Source organism: Primulina eburnea, chromosome 10 (assembly GCF_022965805.1).
Source record: "Primulina eburnea isolate SZY01 chromosome 10, ASM2296580v1, whole genome shotgun sequence".
Classification (NCBI taxonomy): domain Eukaryota; kingdom Viridiplantae; phylum Streptophyta; class Magnoliopsida; order Lamiales; family Gesneriaceae; genus Primulina; species Primulina eburnea.
In genome coordinates this window covers 3488368-3511622 of record NC_133110.1, presented here as the reverse complement: position 1 = coordinate 3511622, position 23255 = coordinate 3488368, and the positions used below count along the sequence as shown (strand labels likewise).

The 23255-nt window shown below is 33.7% G+C and overlaps 2 protein-coding genes across 3 annotated transcripts; one reads left to right on the top strand and one right to left on the bottom strand.

The window, feature by feature from the left end:
* The first annotated feature begins 580 nt into the window (after positions 1–580).
* Positions 581–7117, top strand: LOC140842578 (uncharacterized). 2 transcript variants are annotated; one of them, XM_073210582.1, is made up of 18 exons: positions 581–833; positions 979–1046; positions 1384–1490; positions 2346–2391; positions 2492–2661; positions 2860–2977; positions 3078–3160; positions 3303–3362; positions 3576–3824; positions 4499–4595; positions 5058–5108; positions 5360–5440; positions 5537–5608; positions 5702–5764; positions 5968–6117; positions 6445–6502; positions 6596–6648; positions 6746–7117. In XM_073210582.1, the coding sequence occupies exons 3-18, from the start codon at positions 1390–1392 to the stop codon at positions 6833–6835; spliced, it is 1542 nt and encodes a 513-aa protein (XP_073066683.1). In that variant the 5' UTR covers positions 581–833; positions 979–1046; positions 1384–1389; the 3' UTR covers positions 6836–7117. The 2 variants fall into 2 exon arrangements, with proteins under 2 accessions (XP_073066683.1, XP_073066682.1); XM_073210581.1 differs by lacking the exon at positions 979–1046 and having other exon boundaries at positions 582–833.
* Positions 7118–11164: 4047 nt separating this feature from the next.
* Positions 11165–13641, bottom strand: LOC140842577 (S-adenosylmethionine synthase 1-like). Its single transcript, XM_073210580.1, has 2 exons — positions 13474–13641; positions 11165–12645 (listed from the first exon to the last, which is right to left on the bottom strand). Exon 2 carries the CDS (start codon positions 12636–12638, stop codon positions 11466–11468), a length of 1173 nt encoding a protein of 390 aa, XP_073066681.1. The 5' UTR covers positions 12639–12645; positions 13474–13641; the 3' UTR covers positions 11165–11465.
* Between the last annotated feature and the right edge of the window lie 9614 nt (positions 13642–23255).

The window sequence follows — 23255 nt, the reverse complement described above, 5'->3', positions numbered from 1 at the left end:
AATATGGGTAATAATATATTTTTACTATATTATAATGAGTTCGTCCCTCGAATTACAACCTAAAACTCAATTTCTATCTCTTTCACTCCATCCCTCATTTTCCTAAGTTTGGTCAACCTCGCATGTTCTGTTACACGGAAAGGCCCCTAAGCCCTCAATTTACACGTTCCATAAGTTTCTCTTTTCATTTTTCTAATTTCGATTTTTGTTGTTAGGAAATTTTTACGTTGGATAATAATATCAATATGAATAATCTAAAGAAAATGCGCTGAAGGTACATGAAATAATAATTTTTATTTATTTTCTATCAAAAGTTTAAAAAGAAAAAAAAGTTAGACTAGTAACTTTCCCAGAATGTAAAATGGAAATTATTCGTACTTTATTATTCTTTTTATATATAAAAAAACAACTCATCTTTTATTTGACTATTAATTTGGTAGTTTTTGAAAGTCTTTTTAGAAAATTGATAAGCAAAAAAATACATATTTTCATATAAATTGCAAAAAAATACATACATATTTTATCTTATAAAATTGCTAAAAAAAATTCATATTTTATCCGATAGAGTATCTATTTGGATTCCATGGATAAACGGCATTAGAGACGAGACAGTACGATATATGTGGTGTGCCCAATTGGGATATATCCTGCCAACGATCCATGCCAAGGAAAAAAAACTATGATCTCTATATGGAAACCCTTCGAGCATAAAATCAACTAAAGATTTTGTTTAATACAATTTTCTGTATCTAGAAGTTGTTCCGCCAGGGTTCCCATTTCTTGTTTTCTTAAAGCCCAACGAGCAAGAAAGTCCATTGCTGAACTTCTCACAGGTAACACCATCTTTATTGATTTTGTAATTTTTTTTTTTTAAATTGGTACTGTTGCTTTATTAATTTGCTGTCAGTGAAAATTATGGATCCCGATTGTTTTCTACCTCAAAGGAATGTGGATTTGATTGTTGACTGCTTATCACAGTGCTTGTGCGTGTGTATGTGTGTTTTCTCGAGGCCGGTTTCGAAATTACGTTGTTAAAGTCTTCAGTTGTAAGTTTGTAACTCCTTGTTCTTCATTTGGCATAAAGTTCGAATCTTTAATTGAACGTGTTAATTGTCATTAAAATTCACAGGTGCCCATTCATTTTTAACCTCAGAAGGTAGGTGAATTTATCGGTTATCTGGAAGTTTTTCACGAATTCACCATAAGCATATATTTATCTTCTCGCTCTTTACATTTATTAAATTTTATCTTGAATTTTAATCGGCCCACGATTTGAATATTCAGCACTTCTGATTGTCCCCGTGTTTTTTTCTAGTTTCTCGACTTTAAGCGGCTGCGGCTAAAGAATATAGTTTTGTTTGGTATTTCTTTTTTGACTAGCAGTAAAAAATGGAGATCGATGAAGCAATGAGAGAAATCGATGATAGAAGGCTGAAGACAAAGTACAACAACGCCATCTTTGTTATCCAAAGAGCTCTTGCTCTATACTCGTATACGCCATTTCCTTTTGCTTTTAAATTTAGAATCTGTGACAAATTTTCTTGTGTGTCACTGTTCCTTGTTGGGAAGGTTTTGACGTGTGGATGAATGAACTTCAATTTTTATACGTTGAATTGGGTTTTGTTTATCAGTCCTTTGGAGGGTTTAGCTGTTAGACACTGGTACTGATTTGATGGTGGCTGTGTCAAAATGCTGTGTGATTGATACGCTTACATTTGGTTTTGTTGATAAAAGTTTCATTGTTTTTGTTTAAAGAAGAAAACTGTTTTGAGAAATGGGATATTTTGTGTTTGAGGTCATTTCATCTTTGGGATGATTAAAGGGAGTGCCCAACTGCTGTTGAATCTATTTTTCGTATATATTAAAATGCTTTTCTATTAAAAGTACCTAAAGGAAATAAGCCACATGCTAAAAATGAAATTTGTGTAGTGATTCTGATTTATTATGTTTAAAGTTCATTTCACTGAAACATGGTAACGGTCTGGTTTGTCTCTCCTACGACCGGAATGTGGAGCAGAAAACACGTGTCAATAGTTAGAATATTAATTTTCAGACTGGAGACAGTGTCGTTTGTTTAGCTTATCATCAGTTTACCGTCCTTTCAATATTCCAAGAATCATCTTGTTCTTCGTGACCTTCATCAGTTTTTGGAATCTCAAGTTCTTGTTAACTGAGTGTGCTGTAATGAAACAGTTTATTTTCATTTATGAAACTACTTACAGTCAATCATATCTCTGTTCACTAGTGAGCTAAGTGAAACTAAAGAATGAAAGGTCCCGATTGAGATATTTCTTTATTTGGTAACTTTCAAATAAAACTAAGCACTAAAGTATCACATTTAACAGTTTTGAAGAGGTTGCCTTCAGCTTCAATGGGGGGAAAGATTCTACCGTAAGTTGTTTTACACTCTTGTGCCCTTTCTGCCACCCAATTCTGAAATATTTTTGCTTACTTAATACTAGAAATAAACACATCATATTTATGTTTGTAGGTTTTATTGCACCTTCTTAGGGCAGGCTATTTTTTGCACAAGGCTGGAAAGAATATGTCCACTGGAGACAGCAGAGATGCTGAAATCACATTTCCAATACGGACAATTTATTTTGAAAGCCCTTCTGCTTTTCACGAAATAAACTCATTCACCTATGACACTGCGCTAGCGTATGTGATTATTTCCTTTTTTAATATAATTTGTTTTTTTTTTCTTCTTTTCCGCTCGATCCCTGTCTCTCCTTCATGGTTATGTCTGTGTTATACTGAATTTATAACATGTATTACATATTGTTGGATGTAGATTTATTCTTTCAACTAGATTCTGTGGGTAACTGATGATTGATGATTTTGGTTCTACTTTGGCAGTTACAAATTGCAAATGGACATAATTCGCCAAGACTTCAAGTCCGGTTTAGAGGCTCTTTTAAAAGCTAACCCTGTTAGAGCTATTTTTCTTGGTGTCAGAATTGGTGATCCTACTGCGGTAGATATAGAACTTCTTTATTACCATATTTCAAATCTAAACACTAACAAGTTAAAAGTACGGGCAGAGAGATTACACTTTGTCTTATTATAATTTTCAGATAGGGCAAGATCAGTTCTCCCCTAGCTCACCTGGATGGCCACCTTTCATGAGAGTGAATCCCATCTTAGATTGGTCATACAGGTTTGTTTCCTGTATTGAAGTTGTATACATGCTTTTGAGATCATTGTGCATCTGTATTTTCTTGATACAAGTCACAAGAGTTTTTAAAGTGGTGTTTCTTTTCTATTGAATTCAGTGGTCTTACCTTTCACTGTTTATATAGAGATGTTTGGGCTTTTCTCCTGACCTGCAAGATTCAATACTGCAGCCTGTATGATAAAGGGTAAACTACGCCAAATCCCTTTCCAGAAGCTTATTATGAAATGTGTGATTCTTGCACTTTTTCTGTCAAACATTTTCTAAGTTTTACCAGTGTTTCTTTCGATAATTCTTTGGTTCTAATCTGAGATTTAATTTTTAACTTCCCATATTTTGTGTCATGGTATTTGATGTCTATATAATTGGTGACATGGTGTATTGTTATGAAATGCTGCAGCTACACTTCAATTGGTAGCATTCATGACACTATGCCTAATGCACAGTTGTGCCATGGAAAGTCGAGCAATAGTGAAGAAAGGTTCAAACCTGCCTATCTGCTCCAGGACGGAAGATTGGAAAGAGCAGGGAGAGTCAAAAAATTTACTTGTCAGCCATTATCGGCTGCTAGCAATGGCTTGAAATGTGAGAATTCACATTGGAAAAGCTTGCTCACAGCCTCGGTTATTGCTGTAGGAGATGAAATTCTGTAAGTCATCGTTGATATATTTTTTCATTTGTTCATTTTTCAAAGCCATATGATATTTGTGATCCCTTTTTTGTGGTCCAGAAGGTCGTCATTAGATAGGCTTTGTAATAGTTGTCGAAAGTCAAGTAGGCTGAATCCACACTTGCATTTTCCTATTTGTCTGCTCATTGCTCGTGCTCTCCCAGTACTATCATTTGATGATAATTTATGCTCAACGAGTCAGTGAAATATGTTTTGTTCTTTAAATTTATTTTTCACTTCCATCAAGACACTTATTTTTTAAAAAACCCAAGTGTCACTTTGGATGCTATTAATTGCGTTCAGTTGTTGAACAAAGTATTGATTGGCAACCTTATCAATGACCATTTTAAAGAAATAAATATAAAACACCGGTGCTACACTATCCTCTTTCATCTCTCTGCTTACGAGTCTCCTCGGAGATTCTTTTTGCTTCATCATTGGACTCTTATGATGCATGCGTGACTGGTAAACCTCAAGTCTTTCAGTGTAGTGGTCCTTTTGATATGACAAATTTTGATTTAAAAAAGCAAGTTTACTTTGCATCCTATTGGAAAAATATGTTTTAACCGATATAGTTATCTAGATTTACCTCGACTACCAATTTGATTCCTGTCATTTTGTAAATAATATTTTCTGTTGGCTCCATAGCTCAGGTTTGGCTCTGTTGAGGATCATTTGAGTACATTATTGTGTCGGAAGCTTCATTCCATAGGTTGGGCTGTTTCACATGTCGCTGTGACCCGAAATGATGTAAATTCTTGTTAATTTTAACATTTATTATTGATGCATGTGAAGCTTTGAATCCTTCTGTTGTTGACATTTTCATTCATCTTTGTAGAATAGATAGGATGCATCTGATATGAAATAGAGTTCTCTGTTGATTTTTATTAATATTAGTACGAAAGGCATAAGCTACGCGATTGGCTATTTGACTTAGCTGACAGGTAGTGCATATTAAATTAACAAATGACGAACAAATTGTCCAAATTAAATTGTAAAGTGTAGAGAATCATTCTTGATAGGATATAATTATGTATAGATTGATAACCAAATTTACATACCTAGTCTCAACACCAACTAATCATCTTGTGATGTTCTGCATCCTATACATTTCCCTTCATGGTTCTAAAAAAAATTTGAGATATAGAAAAATGTGAAGATTCCCTTATGTTGCCTCATGCTCCGTGCTTTGATTTATTGCCACTGTTCTAGATTGATTCTGTTGCCGATGAGGTTGAGAGATGGAAGTCTACTAATGATATGGTAAGCATTTTGCATTGTAGTTAGTTGTTTGTGCCTTTGATTTGTATTGAGGTGGGTAGTATGCAGGGGTGGTTCTAGAATGGGGACAAGAAGGGGAGAATCGTCCTCCAAAATTGAAATTTTTTTGAATTCCATTTATCTAAGTTTCATGCCCAACTCTCTTTGATCTGCCACTGGCAATGTGTTGTGTGGAAACATTCAGATTTGTGATTCAACTTTAAATGTCATGAAGCATGATATGGTTGCTGCAGGTTTTCATACATGGAGGGTTTGGTCCATTACTCTCAGATGTCACTGTTGCTGGTGTTGCCAAAGCATTTGGTGTCCGTATGGTACATTTTTTCCGTTGAAGATTTTCAACTTGTCAGATTTACGCGTGAAACTTTATATATTTTTCTCTCCTTTATTTGCATCATCATTTATTGAAGGCCCCTGATGAAGAGTTTGAAGAATATTTAAGGCATCTAATAGGTGAAAGTTGTTCTGGAGATAGAAATGAGGTAATACAGTTTAAAGTTTGATGGGAATGAAGGGCACATTATCTTTTCCTATCCATTTGTTCACTATTAACCTCGTCTGTTTTTGTCTTCCAGATGGCTCAGTTGCCTGAAGGCATCACCGAGTTGGTGTGTCACGAGAAATTGAAAGTACCATTGGTACGTTGAATCTTGTTCTTTGAATAAATACGATAACTCTAGAATGTTTTGAGTATCATGATGCCATATGGATTAGCGTACTCGATTTATTTTAGCTTGGGAAATATCTTGTTTTCACTACTTTTATCTGGTTAGTAGTTCGCTATGTATAATTTTTAACCTACTCTTTCGAAATTCAATTGCTCCTTCATATGTTTTCGTAGGTAAAGTGCCAAAACGTGATTATTCTTACTGCGACAAATGTGGTCGAGCTGGACTGTGAATGGGATTGTTTGATTGAATTGATGACATCTAATGGGCTTTCAGTCACGGAAAATTTTTTGTCAAAGAAACTGGCAACTGCTCTTTCTGACGTGAGTATCTTATCTCTTTTTAAAGGAGGATCAAGCTGATTCTTCGACCTCTAACTCGAACCCCTATGATCAGTGAAGTATTGTGTACAAGGTTACGTCACATAAATGAATGAAATCATGTTATTGTGTAATAACAAGTACCCTGTCCTGCATGCTTGCTTATGAAGCACAATGATTTAAACACCACATCCTAGATTTGAATAAATGAGCTGCTTTTGTTGCTATGAATTATCGCTTTTTGGTACGACGATGCACTCTGTCTCCCAATATTCTTGAAGCGATAACATTTTAGCTTAGCATATGACTGGCAAATCATCTCTGATGCAGGTGGAAATTTCTCAACCACTTTCAAAAATTTGCATGGAATTTCCCGATCTATACATCGGTAAGAATCATTTACTTTCAAATTACGTCTTCTTCGCGCGAACTCTGCAATTTCATATTGCTGATATCTTTTCCGGTTTCTTGGGACTTGAAGGGGCATATCGTGAATCAAGAGAAGGCCCTCTGATCATCACCTTCGAAGGAAAGGCAAGGATTTCAATTTATGTTCAAAATACCAAACCCTTTTAAGAAACAGATCATACGATATATAAAAAATATACCACCTTATCATCATCATCTGCAGGATGAAGCAAGAATCATGGCAGCTGTAGAAGCATTACACGAGAAGTTTAAACCAGGGGTGCTGTCTGAACTTGACCGAGCAGTAGACTGACTTTTATTCAGGTTGTACACCGACCAACCTCCATATTATAGCCAGGGGAGTACATACGGCAACCGGCGTTAACTCATGTAGGGAAGAATTTTTACATGATCATTGTTAAAGGCTAAGGCAAGTGGTCTTCCAAAATGACTGGGAAAAATGGATCCTCATGTAATATGATCATGAGGACAATTAAACTTTTTTATGAATATATACAACATAAAGACCATTTAATATTGTGTACCATGATGCAACATTTTCAAGAATATGCGAATGAATTGAGTTCGTATTCAATTTTACTGACAGGTGAAATAATTCTTGGCATGTCTGCATGGTTAGCATACAGATCAGATCATCTACATTTATTTATTAGTATTATTATTTAGTTTTTGAACATCTAAATAAGAGTTTAAAAAATTATCTAAAATACCTCATGAAAACATTTTCATAACTAAAAAAATCATAAATAATCTCCAGTGAAATCAAGGGAAGAGAGAATATTGTGCCTGCGATCATGAAGATCAGCGAAGCAACGAAATCGAGTTCCTGAAAAGTTCAAGAATGAGACCGAATATGGGAGAGCCGACGAGTATGAAGTGTTGAATGAGATCGGTAAGGGTACATACGCCATGGTTTACCGAGCCCGGGAGAAGAAAACAGACCAAATTGCGGCGATGAAGAAAGAAGCCCATGGATTATGTAGTAGGTATCACTGAGAGAAATGGATATCCTACCGTCCCTCGTTGGTCGACCGTAGTTTGTTGAGTTTAAACAAGTTGCAGTGGACGAATATGACGGCGTTTACATAGTGATGGAGTACATGGAAAACGACCTCAAAGGGATTATGGATGGAATTACTGGGACTTCCATACTATGGGAAGTCAAGTTCCACCACGAAAACGGGATCATGCATAGAGATTTCAAGCCCTCGAACATCCTTTTGCGGAGCAATGGAAAACTGAAAATATGCGATTTTTTGGGTTGTCCAAACGGTTATAAAGAAAGTTTGATTGCCATTCTCATCGTGTGGGCTCTTTATGGTATAGCGCCCCGGAGCTGCTTACTGAAGCGAAGAGATATTCGCGCGCCATAGATATGTGGTCAGTGGGGCTGAACCAAGTCCATTGCCGAGGGGATTCTGAGAATGTGTGCAGCTGCAGAAAAAAACCAAGGCGAGGACCAAGCCCGTATTTGATAAGAAATTTTCTATGCTTTCTCAAAAGGGACTTCATCGGCTGGAAAGGTTTCTAACTTACAATCCTCACAGCAGAATAACAGCCGGTGAAGCACTCAAATCATGATTGGTTCGGAGAAATCTGAAATCTCAAACAAATCACTTTTTTCTTTTTATGTATGTTATGTAAAGTTTAGCTATCATTGTTGAATAATAATAAAAATGCCATATTTTGAACTCTCCTTTCACTTTACTAGTCTTAATCTTATAACATATATATGAATGATTGTAACGAAAAGTTATTTATAATTTATATATATATATATATATATATATATATATATATATATATATATATTATGAAGAACAATTAAAATGTCTACTATTTTTACTCAAAGAGGAAGTCAATAAATCACCTCAAACCTTTATCGTTTTTACTCAATTTCTTGTCGCTCTCACGTTTCTTTATACTCAGCATAGGTGTTTCATAATTTATTTTGGAGTTGTTGTTGTGATTAAATTTCTAGTGGTTATGTTATACTTTTGGCCACATTTTGATTTTTTCTTTTGTGAACTATTTTGTGTGTTGGAACATTGAAATTTTGTTGATGAGCACTGATGTAGTAAAAATTCAGAAGCAACAAAATTCGACAACGTTAGCATAAATCTTAAGCAGATAAATTCAATACTCTGGTTATAAAACTATTGATCACTTAAAGGTCATAAATGATAAAGCATTTACTCCGTAGACCAAATATTTAGAAGACTCCTCGGTAGGCTAAACGAGGAAGTTATTTTGACTACAATTGACAAGTTCGTATCACAAGCATTAAATGTCACATTCTGCCGTTAGAGATCAACTATAAAAGGCCATAAACAACATTCACATACAATCAATTATCTTATACTCAGAACCACTGCTAAAAATAAATATCAGAAGCACACACGCAAAGCTGTATCAGATTCTCTGGAGATCAGCCTGTGCTATTGTAACACTCGCTGTAATTCGTATATCTTTATCAAGTATGAGCTATTGTAAACTGATAATAGTACTTCTAATAAGACTCACTAAGAGGTTCCGTGGGACATTGTTAAGTCCTATTGAAGTGGGTAGTTACAAAATAGTATAATACCAAACTAATCTAATGAATAAATTCTGGAAACAAAATAAGATGGGACGTAGAAGGATTCAGCCTTCGAACTTCCAGAAACAATTTACCGTGTTTTATTTTATACGCTACTGAACTACGTTGTTAACAAAGTCTCGACAGACTTCTTCCGTATTGAATATCAATTGTCTACTAAGCTTCGACGGTCAAGAATCAAGACCTTCGTTGCTAATTCCAGTAGAAGTCATCTGAATACAAATATAAAGAAACTGAGGAGGTGTTTATTCATCCCCTCTAAATCACTTCCGTCGATCCTAACATTGTGGATGAACATACAAAATTAAAGACATAAAAAATGTGCCGGATGGAACAGTTTTGGAGGGCTTCATCATCAACGAAAAACCGGGTGACGCAAAACCTTCAAAGAGCTTTTTAAACAAGGAAGAAATACTAGTTGGATAGATTTGATTTTGGACTAGTATTCTCTTTCCATATATGAAGGTTTTCACTCAAACGAATTGAATTTGAATTCACATTCTTGACTCTACTACATCAAGAGATTCTTTAAATTAACTATTCTTGTTTGTTTACTTTCATTGAAACCGACAATGAGCTAGCATATCTCCAAAAAATGATAGGACCCGAGAAAAAAACCATTAAACAAGTGGTAGAACAGTGAAATGTTACGGTGTCATAACGTGACTTATTTTCAATGCCAATAGAAAGTGGCTCATCTAATAGTATTTAACACAAATAAATGTCAAATAAAAGAGTAGGTCTCTCGTGAGACAGTCTCACGAATCTTTATCTGTGAGACGGGTCAATCTTATCGATATTCACAATAAAAAGTAATATTTTTCATGAATGACCCAAATAAGATATCTGACTCACAAAATACGACCCGTGAGAGTGTCTCACATAAGTTTTTACCCAAATAAAATGTGTCTCATGCCAAAATATCACAAATATCCTCTCGTCCCAAGCCATCGCAGCCCAATCATTCCAAATAATTCATGCATATACACATATATGTGTTATCGCAGCCGCTGACACAGTTGATTTTAAATCCTAGAATTTACTAGAAATATGACTGATAAAATATCGGCACATATTTTTCTATATAATAAAATGATTCAATCATTTTCAAACTATACCTCATCATTTAGTTCTCAATTAAATAAAACTAAATTTGGTTTGTACATATATATTAGAAACACACGCGTACTAGATTCTATTAATAGTTATGTATGGACTTTTGTAGGAAAAAAATTGTTAAAATTACAACAAAATATCAAAAACAATATAATGGTTTATATATATGACCTAAAAATTAATTGCAAGTCTCCTTCAGATATGCAACCTCTTTTATTACAGTTTTTGGATAATCTTCCCATGATTTATCTCATCTTTAGATACATAGATTTTATTAGAGTTTTAGATAATCTTCCCACAATTTGTCTCATCTGCAGATACATAGAGTTGAGAGAAATCGATATCCTACAATCCCTCGTTGTTCGGCCCGTGGTTTGTTGAGTTCAAACAAGTCTTGGTGGATGAAAATGGTGGTGTTCACGTGGTGATGGAGGACAAGGAAAACGACCTCAAAGGGTTTCTGGACGGAATCACAGGGGCTTTTTTATATTATGGCAGAAATGTTGCTGAACCAAGTCCTTTTCAAAGGGTATTCGGAGAACGAGCAGCTGCAGAAAATAACCAAGGCAATGACCAAGCCCGTATTAGATAAGAAACAATCTATGCTTTCTCCAAAGGACTTCATCTGTTGACTATAGTTAGTTTTGGTTTTAATTATTAATTTGCATAATCTTCTATTTATTTGCATCTCATACGTACTAAAAACATTTAGGGATGAAAATAATATGTTTTGACAAAAAGAATCAAATGTCGTGCCAATCACAAAAAGCACATCATAAGTAAAATTCTGAAAATTTAGAACTCAAACAACCATCTCAGCCGATCGAGCAGCAGAATTGGTATGCATGTAATAGATGATTGTACGATACATGATCAACTTTCCCAAATAAATATTCACCAATCAACTTTTACTAAGAACGAGTACACAATTTTATAAAAAAAATTGAAACAAACGTATGAGAGTTTCAAAGTACACAGGAACATACAACTTTCAAATGACAACAGAAGAAACAACAAAACAGAAAAAATGAAAACACGCATCCACATTTGCTCATGGTTTCACTATCGCTTGGCTTAAAGACAAAAAATAAGAGTTCCCAGGAATCCTACGAAAAAAATAATATTGTTACTATATCCTTCCGATCTTGTTTATTTGACTGCAAACTGTATCGTTGTAGAAGTGGTCATTAAGCTGCAGCCCGTGAACTCAAGCCTTAGGCTTCAGAATCTTGACAGTTTCCCAGGTGAAGTCGGTCTCATCACGACCAAAATGACCATAAGCAGCAGTCTTCTGGTACCTGAAGTTGCCACCTCTCTTCAAGTCAAGGTTAATGGCAATCATTCCAGGCCTGAAGTCGAAGCTCTCCTTAATAAGAGAGAGTATATCCTTGTCTGGAATCTTCCCCGTCTTGTAGGTGTCAACGAACACTGAAAGTGGTTCTGCTACACCGATTGCATAGGAAACTTGCACGATGCAACGGCGAGCAAGTCCTGAAGCCACCACACTCTTTGCTGCCTGCCTAACGACATAAGCACCGCTCCTGTCCACCTTGGTTGGATCCTTTCCAGAGAAAGCACCACCACCATGAGCACCCCAGCCACCATAGGTGTCGATGATGATTTTCCTACCAGTGAGTCCTGCATCTCCATGGGGGCCACCGATGACAAATCGGCCAGATGGGTTGAGGTGGAAGATTGTGTTTTCATCGAGATACTGGGAAGGAATCACAGGCTTGATAACATGCTCTTTCAAATCGCTTGCAATCTGATCATTTGTCACAGTCTCGTCATGTTGGGTTGAGATGAGGACAGTGTGGACTCTGAGAGGAACCATGGCACCACCATCATTCCTGTACTCAACAGTAACTTGTGTCTTACCATCAGGTCTCAACCATGGACAAGTCTTGTTTTTTCTCACTTCGGTAAGCTTGGCTCCAAGCTTGGTGGCAAGGACATGTGTGAGTGGCATGAGCTCTGGTGTTTCATCAGTGGCATAGCCAAACATGTGGCCTTGATCACCAGCTCCGATTTCCTCTGGTTTCTTGGTGAGATGACCGTGAACTCCCTGGGCAATGTCAGGACTTTGCTGTTCGATATTGACAAGGACCTTGCAGTGGTCAGCATCGAGACCAACATCTGGAGATGTGAACCCAATGCCTCTGCAGGTATCCCGAACTATCTTCTCGTAGTTTACATTAGCCTTGGTTGTGATCTCACCAAAGACCATCACCATATTGGTCTTTGTGCATGTTTCACATGCAACTTTACTTTCTGGATCCTGCTCTAGGCAAGCATCAAGAATTGCATCCGAGACTTGGTCGCAGAGCTTGTCGGGGTGACCTTCATTGACAGACTCAGAGGTGAACAAGAAGGTATCCATATAGCGCCTGAAAACATTTGGAATCACAAATATGAAATAAGCTTCTGCTATGCTTCAGTCAGTTTGATTAACTATGAAACACAAAATGTTTCTTTTTCCAAAGTGACTCCGATACAAGTCTAAAGGGAACAACGAAACATTTAGTGGAAGTAATAGTTCTTGAAAGTGTAGCTACTGATAGCTATAATCATTATTACACACAAAAGCTATAAAGAGGACAATCTGCAGTAAACTAGGTGACAATCCTTTGGATCTTCACAAATATATATGAAAAACTACAAATGCTCAAGTCAGAGAGGTCACCTCTGTATCCATAGATACTCAAAAACCAAAAAGGAAATTGAATCTGAACGAAATTCATAGATCAGTACCTTTGCTGAATGGATGAACATAGCATGCTAAATAGCGAAGAGACGTTAAATCTAACGGAGAAGATTACTTTTGACAGCAGATGTTTCGAAAAATAAACTTTCCCAATGATTATACAACATTTGTCGTATTAATCGGCAACACGCTGCATTAGAATATGAAATGTAGAAATCCTACGACGCCAACTCGTGATAATAACAATATCCATCAAATGTCCCATAATTTGCGATAAATGAAACGCTCCACAAGATCCACATCTCAGAAGCAAGAACACAACAATCACAAATCACAAAATCTTACGACATCCTCCAATTTAAATAGCTCTAAACAATAATCGAAGGAAAACAAATTCAAATCAATCCGAAAGCACGACACCACAATTCATTGACACATAAATGAGAAACGGGTTCAGATCTAACCAATAACAAAAGCATCATCAGCAGATCTAATCGAAAAGAATTCGTACCTTTTTGAGAAAATAACAATTGAAGCCTCAGATCTGCAGAGAGAGAGATATTGAAGCGCAAATGAGAATGGTTTTCGTGGGTGCAAACGAGGTGATATATATATGTGCGTCCGAAGACAAAGGGGTGCCGCTGATTCGCTCCCACTTTCTCTCTCTAGTTTTCATTACGGCCCCACTTTCAGCGGTTGGTTAAAAATTGACATTTTTAAATAAAAGAGGAAGTAAAGGTTTGATCAATATTTAATAATTCGATTCTTACTGTCAACATTTTTCAGGATAAGTTGTCACATATGATTTGTTTAGTTTTATTTATCAATTTAACATGATTTGTATGTTATTATATTAATTTAAAGATTTAATCAATGTACATCGAAAAATAACCTACGTGAGTTGTATCCTCCTAATAAAAAAAAGAAAAAATTTGTGTTAGACGTTCTCATGAGTTGTATTTTGTGAGACAGATATCTTATTTGGGTCATCCATGAAAAAATATTACTTTTTATTATGAATATCGGTAAGATTGACCTGTTTCAAAGATAAAAATTCGTGAGACAGTCTGACAAAAGATCTACTCGTAAAAAAACATGAGATCAGCATCGACCATCCTCACACAAGAAGATAGACTTGGGAAATGACAGTGGAAAGGTGGATCAACTTGTGTGGGGTTGGTAACTGTCAGTGAGGACAACAACGCGTTGAGCACTTGTACTACGTGAAGCACCAGTTGTACGTCGAATTGGTGGAGGAAGAGGTCTTCTCCACGGAAATTTAAATCCCGTGTTCATTTTTGCGTGTGTATACACACATAGCAACACATATATGTATATTCATATATTTTTCTAAATCATGTTACAAATATTTTAGTCATTTTAAATGTGCGACTAAATTGACACCCTCTAAATACAATTATTACATGGTATTTTAGACTAGTTTATTATTACCTATTTATTTATGGTAGTACAACACTAGTTTTTTAGGTAATTAATCAATATTAGTATTCGGGCATATGCGCTGCACGCTCGTATAATTTTTTATTTTTTCAAAAAGAATTTTGGAGTTCGTTTTTTTTTGTTAATTAATTTGATTCATATCAAAACTATTAAAAAATTGCCTCACGAGTCAATTTTTTGAAACGAATCTCATACTCGATCCGACCCATGAAAATATTACTTTTATGTCGAAAATATTACTTTTCACTATGGATCGATTCGACTAATCTTATAAAAATAAACTCGCGAGACTGTATCGCATGAGATCTATTCAATAAATTTTTCTTACAAAACTTTATAACTCAATGCAAAATTGTTTTAAACCAAAAAAGAAGAAGTAAAGTTATAATATTTACTTGTGTTATCTTTTAATAGTTTGTTGCCCTTACAAAAAAAAATTAATATATGAGAGGGTCTCACGTGTCAATTATGCTATATGAATCACTAACCCGATCCGATACTCGAAAAACTACAATTTTTTGTACTTTTTAATATATGTATAGATTGGATCTACTCGTCTCACAAATAATATACATACTCATGTATTTAATATTAGTAAGATAATGCATGCGCATTTTCAAAACGCATACTTCACGGATCAGACATGTTAATTACTTAACTCCATCCAATTGGTAGGAAGTAATAGAAATATAATATTTTATTTTATTTTATTTTTTCTTAATACATTTTTTATGTGAAATATTGAAAGCTTTGTAAGATCTAAGTTCTTAATATAATATATAACAGTTGGTTATAAAATAATTTGATTAAGATCTGTATATGTCAATTGGGTGAAGCTTGCATTCAAGTATTTTACATGCAACGTGATTTGCAAAAGTTGTCCAAAAATTAATTATTCTTTAATTTCGATACAATATAAGACGAGAATTAGTGCTTAGAAAGTCATCGTGCATGTGCATCTCACACACGATCAAGCACTAACCGAAATAAAATCATATTATCATAATATAAAATTAATTAAATAAAATCATATTATCATATAAGACTTTGCTAAATTAAATAAACATATGAATGTGACTTGGATGCATGGCCATATATTCATGATATGCTCACAGAAAATCCTTTTTTTTTTTTTTTTTTTTTTACAGTTGTTCATGTTATTAGTCGTATATCTTTCAAAAAAAAAAAACTATGTTATATATATGTTTTTATTATATAGTGTTAAATTGTTATATTGTATGGTATTTGTAGAATTCGCAAACTTACCATTTACATGAAGACAAAATTTGTGTGAGATGGTCTCACGGGTCGTATTTTGTAAGACGAATATTTATTTGGGTCATCCATGAAAAAGTATTACTTTTTATGCTAAAAGTATAACTTTTTATTGTGAATATGAGTAGGGTTGACCCGTCTCACAGATTAAAATCCACGAGACAGGCTCACATGAGACTCGCTAATTTTAAATATATCATTGCAACAAAACACGGCTATAAGCGTCGGTGAAAACCGTAACGATCATTAATTTGCTATTGTTAACTTTTTATGTTATTAATTTTGGATGTAAGTGATTTGGTTTCACTTATTTTCTTTGTAATTTTTTTAATATTATTTTTAGGTATTATTTTTTTTATTATCTTCGTAAAACTCTCCAAGTCATATTTCCCACTATTAATATATCTTCAACTAAACATTTATTGGTATAAGTTTTACCATTTTTGATTTTTTTAGTTGACTGTTTTTTCAATAATTTCCACGACTAACAACTTTTTTTTAGCATGTAACAGCTATTTTTTGATAATTCTTCCCAAATAAACACTTGTGATGATGACCGGGTGAATTGGGTAATAGATAGGTGGGCAATTTCACCGGATCGAGTTGTTTGGGGTGAACAGAAAATGAGAGCACAACAAAATATATTCAAACCTAGTTCTTTTCTTCCCGCAAAGATAATGGTGTCCTGAAAACACAAAGATAACCAAGTGAATGTGCGTTGGAGGAGAATCCAGCGTGATCACTCCGACGCTCAAATCAGTAAAGGGTTTTAGAGAGAATTTGGTAATAAATGTTGTAAGGAAAATCCTTAACATTAAACAAACATGATATTTATAGAAATAAAGTCTACGATGACCTTATTTTCAATGTCTTCTTACTAATTATAGCAAGATGGTTGCACATATACTGCTGTCTAACACCTTTTTTGATATGTCAATCTGTCTCTTTCACTTTGCCATCTCTTACGTGATTTTAACAATAATGATTACCGAGATAAAGTGCCCCGTGTTTATGTATTTGAGTGAGGTGCTGTTACCGAGGCTACCTAGGTAGAAAGCCATCACCCGAGCATTCGTCTAGAAGCTCGAGCTCTTGGTAAATACCTGGGGGTATGATATCCCGAGTAACCATTGGCCCGGCCAGTATCGAAATGACCAAAAACCCCTCATACCTTGCTCCATGACTCGGGATCATCCAGTACCCTGAAAACACTGGTCTTCCCGAGGGTATCACTCATGTCAATCCGGGGGTATCACCAACTTGTTTTTGTTTCTATCGGAAAATATTTCACGATCTAGTGGTAAGGGAAAGGTTCTCAAGACCACACGAGTCTTGAGTTCAAATCTCACTTGTAGTTGTTAAATTAGATAATAAATTCCTCCACATCGTGGAATAAAACCAGTTAACCGACCTTGAACGAAGCCCAAATAAGTAAGGACCTTGAACGAAGCCCGAATAAGTAAGGACATGACGTCCATCTATGGATCAGGCCGACATATGGGCCCAAATTGGCTTTGTTTAATATTAGCCTGGACGGGTGCTATAATATGTTCTTTTACAATTTTTTTCAAAAGTTTTTTTTGGCAAACTCCGCCATTATATTGTTCTTTCTTTTTTTTTTTCGTAATGAACACTCAAATCAAAATAAAACCATAATTTTTGCGCCCTCTGTAATTTTTAATTAAAATATTTCCGAAAAGATTAAAACTTAAGGGGCAATTTTTTTCAACTAAGAAAAGAGTAATTTAACCAAATTAAACTTTTTTATAAGCAATTTTAGATGTCTCCCATAAAATTTTTCCTCTTGTAACTTGTTTGAAATGTGTTTTTTTAATATTTATTTAGAAGAGAATAAGAAATTGAGAGAGGATATTGTGTAAACTTGGATAATTTAAAAATATAACTAAAAACGTATTGATTGTTATAATTAAAATTATTCAAACATTAAAATATAATCAATTTATTTGTGAAAATTGAGAAGAAAAATGATGATCCCTTATATACAGTAGATTTGCCATTGTTATATATATGAAAATCTATGCTCATGAGATAATAGATCTTCCAAAACCTTGATAATGGATCGAAGGTGGAGTTGATGGCAAAAACTTATGTGAGACGTTCTCACGAGTTGTATTTGTGAGACATGTCTCTTATTTGGGTCACCCATGAAAAAATATTACTTTTTATGCTAAGAATATTACTTTTTATTTTGAATATGGGTAGGGTTGACCCGTCTCACGGATTATGATCCGTGAGACAGTCTCACATGAGATCCACTCGGAGTTGATACCTCTTTGCTAGAAATGTGGAAGTAAATGTTTTCTCAATCTTAGGAGTAAAAGAAGCGTATATGGCCCATCCATTGTTTTATAGTATCTCAGAATCTGAATTATATGCATCATCTTGGTATATTTGATATCGTGATTTTCTAGCATTTCTTGATTAAACCATTGAGAAAATAATAACAAATTATCCTATAATTACTGGTGCACTGTATGCTACAATGACTAAACTGTGGTGTTTGATATTTGGTTAAGTGTGTATGAGTAAGAGTAGTACTGTGATGAATGATCTTTTGAAAAGTTCTCTCGTGCGTCAAGCTACTAATGTTTTGTCGCTTGAATAGCTTGGCTAGGTGGGCCATAAAAAGTGACGTTATATCGTAATGGGGTAATGTTGTCTTTGTTATTGACATGGCTAGACAAGGTTAAGACCAATCTCTATAAGATATGAGACAACATCATCGATTGACACACACTTTCTCGGGCTCATGGGACTAACAGCCGACTCAATGGCATCCAAGTAAGTGCACTCTTTGTTGTCATGATTATAAATAATTAAAGTTGTGTGTTGACTCATAGCTATAGTTTTTGGCTTAATAGTAGTCGGTTGATCATGATAGTTGGTATCAGAGTGAGATTATCGGTTCAAGTCTCACAAGAAACATGGGGAGAGAATGTTGAGTTAATCTTATATTAGTGAGAGTAATACTGAGATGAATGACCTCCTGAGAAGTTATCGTGCGTCAAGCTGCTGACGTTATACCGTTGATCTGGTTGGCTAGGTGGGTCGTAAAAAAATGATGTCATATCTTAAAGGGTAGTATTATCTCTACTAAGGACATAGTTGGCGGCAGAGAAATGGTAAGACCAGTTGATAGACATACACCTCCTCGTAATCATGGGCCTAACAGTCCAACCCAGTATCACCCAAATAAGTGCATTCTGCAAAGTCACATATATAAAGAAATAAAGTTACGGTTTGACTACTAGCTATAATTTTTGGCAATGCTTAATCCTATCATTTGACGATTCACCGATTTTGAATCATATGCATGACTTCTATAAATCATGATTTATGATACAATTAGAAATGCTCGGTTCTCTCATTTTACAAAATAAATAATGGCTCTTGTCATGTGACTCAACAACATGGCTACCTAAAAGGTGAAGACAGATTCATCCAATCATGCGTGCGAAAACGTCAAGAATCAATGGAGAGCACCCGATTGACATGGAGCGCGCTTTTTGTTCGAAATCATTTATTATTATTATTATTATTATTATTATTATTATTATTATTATATAGTTTTGTCACGATGTACACCAATCATACTCATCTTTGTCTTCACTTTTGTGCCCACGATGATATGACATTCACATATTTAATGTTATAACATATAAAAATCGTATATTCAATATGTGAGTGTTATCTTATTGCTGGACACAAAAGTAAATGTGGTTAGTGGAAAACATAACAAAATTGTATATGTCATGGCTGGTTAGTAAAGAAATTTAGTATAATGCTATTATCCTTGGTCGAATAATATGAATATCTACAGCTTGTTGAATGTCAAAAAAATGTCAAGTTTGTCACCGACCCTCAAGATTTTTAAAACAATTTAAATTAAATAAATAATTGATGAAGCCTTTTGCTCTACTTTGATGCAAGGTCAATGCAAGCTAAGAAATTTGTCTTGTTTCAAGCTTTTAGGTGGATGCCCATTATTTAAGATAGTCGCTGGCACAAAAGTTAGTAGAAATGTTGTGCAGGAATCAAAGATTAAAAATACAATAAATAATATTACTTTTAATACCCTACTAATTAGAATAATTGACAAACAAAGTCAAATTATAATTATCAATCTTTTTTTTTTGAAAAATAATAATAATAATCGATCGGAATGAAGATTTCTTACGGTTGAATAAGTAAGTGTATATACACACACACACACATAAAAGAATTAGTTTTACTGCCTAACTAGCTAGGAACACAAGTCGTCGCAAAAATTAGTTTGATGGTGATGCATTATATTATATATATATATATATATATATATATATATATATATATATATATATATATATATATATATATTTTCGCAATTTTCATTTTTACAACATGTTGTTGACCTGACGTCATCATGAACACACATGCAATATAATGTCGCATCATCGTTACGATTAAAAACCCTAAACTTGACAAAAATATAAAGATGTATATATGACTAAGATATAATTTTAACAACTTTATAAAACTAAAATCACAAAAGAAAAGAAGACATGAATTACAAGATATATAAAGTCAAAAGTAATTGGCTAATTTTTTTAAAAAATTGATTAATTATTTGAAATATACTGGAAGCATACCCATGATTTGAGAAGAAGTTTCACGATGCAGAATCGTTGATTGATTAATTGCAATCATTTGTCTAATAAAGATTCCTTGGTAAACAGATTGAGACACAACAATATATCAATAATGAAACCTAATTTTTGCCAACTTTGTTGAGACTTGTTAGTCAGTTTCGTGTCAAGATTTTTTTCATTTTCTATAACATATTCGTATTCCCGTTAATAATTAAATCATATAAATTATATAATCAATTTTGATAACGGATAAATTTAAGTTATACCAAATTTAATAATTTAAAACAAATCAGAAATAAAACTCACAAACTCGTTGTTTAATTTGTAAGAAAAAAACTATCCATGTGTATTAAAAAAAAACCTTAATATATAATAATCATTAGAAGGTATTTTTGTGTAATATCAACACAAAGATAACAGACTAAAACTCGCTGTTTGATCTCATAAATATTTAAAATTTCATCTTAACCAATCAAGTTAGATGGTTTTAATTCACTTTTAGCCCTTTTCTCTCAGAGCACTGACGGACATATCCGAACTGACAAAAAGAGATCAAAAATCGAAAAACATAAGATCGATATATTGGACTAGCATCAAAATTTGACGACTTACTATACCAAAACTCACACGATGAACTTTGTAGTTTGCGATCCTTATGTGACGAACTTTATATTTCTGCCTTTGTATACATATAACTATTTGTTCATACTTGTGTTTTCTGCAAATGAATTAGTGCATGCATTGAGTGTGTGTATTGATGAGATTATCAATATCAATAGATGATTTGCATGCATCACCAAATATCTGGTTTGCTCTAATTTGTTAAGTTCTTTTGGAGACAATCTAGCGTGGAGAAGCTGATATATTGGTAAACATTTGGACTTATAGATAATTTCTGTTTGGGAATTTTATTAAGCAAGAACTTGTGTGCGACGGTCTCACGGGTCGTATTTGTTAGATTGATCTCTTATTTGATCATCCATGAAAAAATATTATTTTTTATGTTAAGAGTATTACTTTTTATTGTGAATATAGGTAGGGTTGACCCGTATCACAGATTACGATCCGTGAGACGGTCTCATATGAGACCCACTTATTAATTAATTGAGCAATTTAATTTATGCATGAAATAATAGTTACGATGACAAGTTTAGTTAGAGTAATAAACAAGTGATCAGTGATCCCAATTATTTCTTAATTATTTAGTTTCCTTTCGGTGGTTTATAAGTAGTTCCTAATTTCCCTGTGGATTATATTTTTAATCATTTGCTATAATTGTTTAATGAACGTTATTCATCTTATTGCATGTGACAGCAATTTAGCTACCTTTTTTAATAATAATTTAAGCCCATGTGCATTAGTCTCTATACGTTCTTGATAAAGTTTTGAATTGAGAAAATTGTTTTTTTACGTCTTTGTATATTTGCTTTTTTGTGATTTTGACATTTTTTGTCGAATTTTAGTTTTGATATTCAGTCTTTTTTATTTATTTACGTACATTTAGTTTTTTCCGATATGGTGCTGATGTGACATCAATGGAACACTGATATGACGATGACATGCGTAGTACCACATTAACAATCTCGATAAAAATGACTAAAGTTGACAAAAATCGGAAGATGTTTAATTAAAACATAAGTTTGAAAACATAAATGATAAAAATTACAAAGTGAAAAAAATTACACGAATAAAAATATAATTTTTCGTTTAAATTTTCCCCGAATTTTTTAAGATTTATGCGTTTAAAATTGTAAATCTTTGGAAGTTACGCATGAGCAGTCTAAACAACGAAACACAAATAATATTATACGGTTTTCGAAGTATCCACAAGGTTTCGTTGAGAAGTGGACAAAATAAACAAATAAATTAAGTAATTATTTTAGCCTATCGAACAGAGGTCAAACTTTTTATAAAAATCAATGCCATCATTATTTGACAGTCCATAATTAATCATTATAATAAATTTTTAAACTTAGATGTGGAACATGCATGCGATTATCATCACATAACTTTATAATTTATATTAGTAATTAAACATTAATCGAGTAATTGATTGAACATGTCTTTCTAATATTGATTTCAAGCTATTGCAAATTTTGTTAGGTATGATTAATGCTTTGTGATTTTAAAATTTTATGTTATCAAATATTTTCAGTCTTAGTCATAAACATATCTTTTTATTTTTGGTTAAGTTCAACTTTTTTCACGGTAGAATTGATATGACACTCCACACGCCAGTCTCGTGTTAGAGGGATATCAGCACCGCATCATCGCAACGTCAAAAAAACTAAAATTGAGGAAAAAAATATAATGAACTAAGATTAAAATTCAAGAATATTGATGTCATAAAGATCTCGACTATTTCGAGCTACCCCTAACAATATTTTGAGCATTACAAAGATCTCGACTATTTTGTAGATTACTAAGCCGAAGCTGAGCCTTTGGCTGCTATTTTATGATACTTTAATGTTTTCGCAGACGAACAAACTTCTTGCGATTAATTTATTTATTAAATTTGCATTAAATTTCTCAACAAGAACACTATAACGTTTCATTTATATAGATAAACGGGTCTCGATGTAAAATTATTTCAAATTGTTCTTTACAAGAAATATTCATTCATTTCTTAATTATGTAAATTAAATATTATATGTATTTCTCACATTGATGGAGTGGATGAATAAATAATTGGGGGAAATTATTGTATTAGCTAATGACTAAAGGTGGATTAGATAAGATTAGACAAATTGATAATTGAAATTAGTGTACGTACTTTGACTTGTGCATCTGTATCTCCATTAGTAGGACACTTCTAATATATATATATATATATATATAGATTATATTATATATATATATATATATATATAATATAGTATATAAATATATATATGGATGTAAGTATATA

What these genes read in the sequence shown, in the direction of transcription:
- LOC140842578 (XM_073210582.1), top strand. Translation starts at nt 1,390, where the DNA reads ATGGAGATCGATGAAGCAATGAGAGAAATCGATGATAGAAGGCTGAAG. An exon ending in TCGCTGTGACCCGAAATGAT is followed by an intron (nt 4,596 to 5,057) that starts GTAAATTCTTGT and finishes CCACTGTTCTAG; the next exon opens with ATTGATTCTGTTGCCGATGA. An exon ending in TGGCAACTGCTCTTTCTGAC is followed by an intron (nt 6,118 to 6,444) that starts GTGAGTATCTTA and finishes TCTCTGATGCAG; the next exon opens with GTGGAAATTTCTCAACCACT.
- LOC140842577 (XM_073210580.1), bottom strand. Translation starts at nt 12,638, where the DNA reads ATGGATACCTTCTTGTTCACCTCTGAGTCTGTCAATGAAGGTCACCCC.